This window comes from Triticum dicoccoides, unplaced genomic scaffold (genome assembly GCF_002162155.2).
Source record: "Triticum dicoccoides isolate Atlit2015 ecotype Zavitan unplaced genomic scaffold, WEW_v2.0 scaffold230326, whole genome shotgun sequence".
NCBI lineage: Eukaryota > Viridiplantae > Streptophyta > Magnoliopsida > Poales > Poaceae > Triticum > Triticum dicoccoides.
Genome location: NW_021245498.1, coordinates 1 through 2,333, shown reverse-complemented (window position 1 = coordinate 2,333; position 2,333 = coordinate 1). Strand labels below are relative to the sequence as shown.

General features: G+C 37.0%; 1 protein-coding gene across 1 annotated transcript; it reads left to right on the top strand.

The window, feature by feature from the left end:
* The first annotated feature begins 47 nt into the window (after window positions 1–47).
* LOC119345370 (cycloartenol synthase 2-like) lies at window positions 48–2,177 on the top strand. Its single transcript, XM_037615481.1, has 7 exons — window positions 48–274; window positions 384–430; window positions 504–647; window positions 837–1,014; window positions 1,255–1,335; window positions 1,547–1,630; window positions 1,758–2,177. Exons 1-7 carry the CDS (start codon window positions 113–115, stop codon window positions 1,869–1,871), a joined length of 810 nt encoding a protein of 269 aa, XP_037471378.1. The 5' UTR covers window positions 48–112; the 3' UTR covers window positions 1,872–2,177.
* Window positions 2,178–2,333: the final 156 nt, after the last annotated feature.

Below are 2,333 nucleotides of genomic sequence, written 5' to 3'. Positions count from 1 at the left end.
TGTACTTCAGATTCTATATTTTGGTCTGTGCATAGACAGGGGCATGTCCGTAAAGTTGGGTAAATGTTAGTTTTCAGTTTGATGCTAGTGAATAATTCAGCACTAAGGCCATATGACTGGTAACGAAAGGCAGATTCAGTACAAGCAATGTCTACTCTTATGTGCAAGTTCTGTCAGGTTGTGTAAAAATGATTTGACACTAGTAGGTTGTCTGCAGAATCCTAATGGTGGCTATGGAACTTGGGAGCTAGCTCGTACACATCCTTGGATGGAGGCAAGTGTCTTGTAAAACACCTGCACTTCATGCTATTATTATTTGGAGTTTAGGAAACTCAATTTAACATTGGGTAATGAGACTTTTAATATTTTTTTCCCTTTTTCAGAATTTAAACATGACAGAGATATATGCAGACATCATGGTGGAGCATCAGTAAGAAATCTACAACTTTTCTTAGCAATAGCTCTTGCATGTGACTCAATATTAATACGCATACATATCACAGGTACGTCGAGTGTACCTCGTCGGTCATCCAAGCATTGGCCCTGTTTCGGCAAAAATACCCCATGCATCGGGAAGATGAAATAGAACAGTGTATCAGGAGAGCGACAGAATTCATCGAGAAGTCACAGAATGAGGACGGTTCATGGTCAGTCTACTATCAAAAGAATTCTAGTGTTTATAAGTATTAACAAGGAGAAGGTGTGTTCTTGACACATTGCTACCTTTCATTAGCTAACTAAACAAGAAAATGGTCACATATTGAACTTTTGGCAAAATGCTGCAACTTCTCTTGATGGAGAAATTAGCAATCGATGGTCATTAAGTTATTTTGCAGGTTTGGATCATGGGGTGTTTGCTTCACATATGGCACATGGTTTGCTATAGAGGGCCTATCAGCAGTTGGACAGTGTTACAATAACAGCACCTACATTCGGAAGGCTTGCCAGTTTCTATTATCCAAGCAGCTAAGGAATGGTGGATGGGGTGAGAGTCATCTTTCATCCACAACCAAGGTAAACGCCGTCGAATGACTTCTTATGTTGATGAACAGAAAGTGCTCACATCTTTGAGAAAATCAAGGATCCTGACAAAGAAAATATTCTTTATTCTTTCTTCTTCCTTTTTTTCCCTTGTTTTACGGGGTTATTCTTTCTTCATTTCTTTCTTCAATATACCTTGAAACAAGATACTGGCAAAAACACATGCACTTCCTATGGTAACTGATCACACATGTCATCTCAAATTCTAAACAGGCTTACACGAACCTAGATGGGGAGAAATCACACATAGTCAACACCGCATGGGCGATGTTGGCGCTAATGAAAGCTGGACAGGTGTTCACTTCTCTTTCTCTCTCCAAATGTCAAATTCCAAAGAACTACCATGGAGTTAATGCACCTTTAGCCCCAGAATAATTGAACCAATCTATAGTATAACTTCTGATCTTGGAAAAAAAATTATAGGATAACTTCAAGGTTCAGGTTCTAATTAATTCCATTGAATTATGAAGTATTGAATTAATTCTAGCTTTTCTTCGAAGTTCAGGCCGAAAGAGATGCATCTCCTTTGCTCAAAGCAGCAGGGCTTATCATGAACATGCAACTCGGCAATGGTGACTTCCCTCAGGAGGTAACTAACTGCTACAATGTACCATGTGTTATACACTTATACTACAATTTAATCCAAAATCCTATATTCTGATCTTATATTCTTATCTTATAATGATATAATACTATAATTTGTTGTTATTATGCAGGAAATGATTGGAAGTTTCTTGAAGAATGGCCCCTTATGTTATATGGCTTATCGCAATATATTCCCCATATGGGCCCTTGGAGAGTATCATAGATTGGTACTTTGCTCCGACTAAATTAGTTACTTCGGGTATGGAGCAACTGAATTATGCTCCTCTGCTGGCAATGCTACCCTATGAACCCGGCAGGCTGAAAGTGATTTCTTGAAAGAAAGAGAAGATTTGTATGTCTTGAAGGAAGAAACAAGAAGATAGTCGAGTAATTATAGGTGGTGTGCATATATGAACATGGTACAGAATATTATCTGTTGTAATCGATTCATTAATTTGTTGTAAATTGTACAAGATTCCCCAAAATTTTTTGTACAATCATTGTTATGCAGATGCATTAGTACTATTAAATAATTAATTATTGATACAGTAGCTTGTTGTGTACTTTATGCAATTAATTATTAGTGCACAATGGTACAGATAGTTGTGTACTGTACTGCATAGTACTGTGAATTAATTATTATTAGTATTGGTATTCCAGATATTTTTAGTATTAGTTAACCTATTGCAGTAGCTTGTTGATTTTTT

Bases quoted from the DNA above. Each gene is read 5' to 3' on its own strand.
- LOC119345370 (XM_037615481.1), top strand. From the start codon at position 113: ATGACTGGTAACGAAAGGCAGATTCAGTACAAGCAATGTCTACTCTTA. The intron at 275-383 runs GCAAGTGTCTTG...TCCCTTTTTCAG, and splicing joins GTACACATCCTTGGATGGAG to AATTTAAACATGACAGAGAT. The intron at 1,336-1,546 runs GTGTTCACTTCT...TTCGAAGTTCAG, and splicing joins CGCTAATGAAAGCTGGACAG to GCCGAAAGAGATGCATCTCC.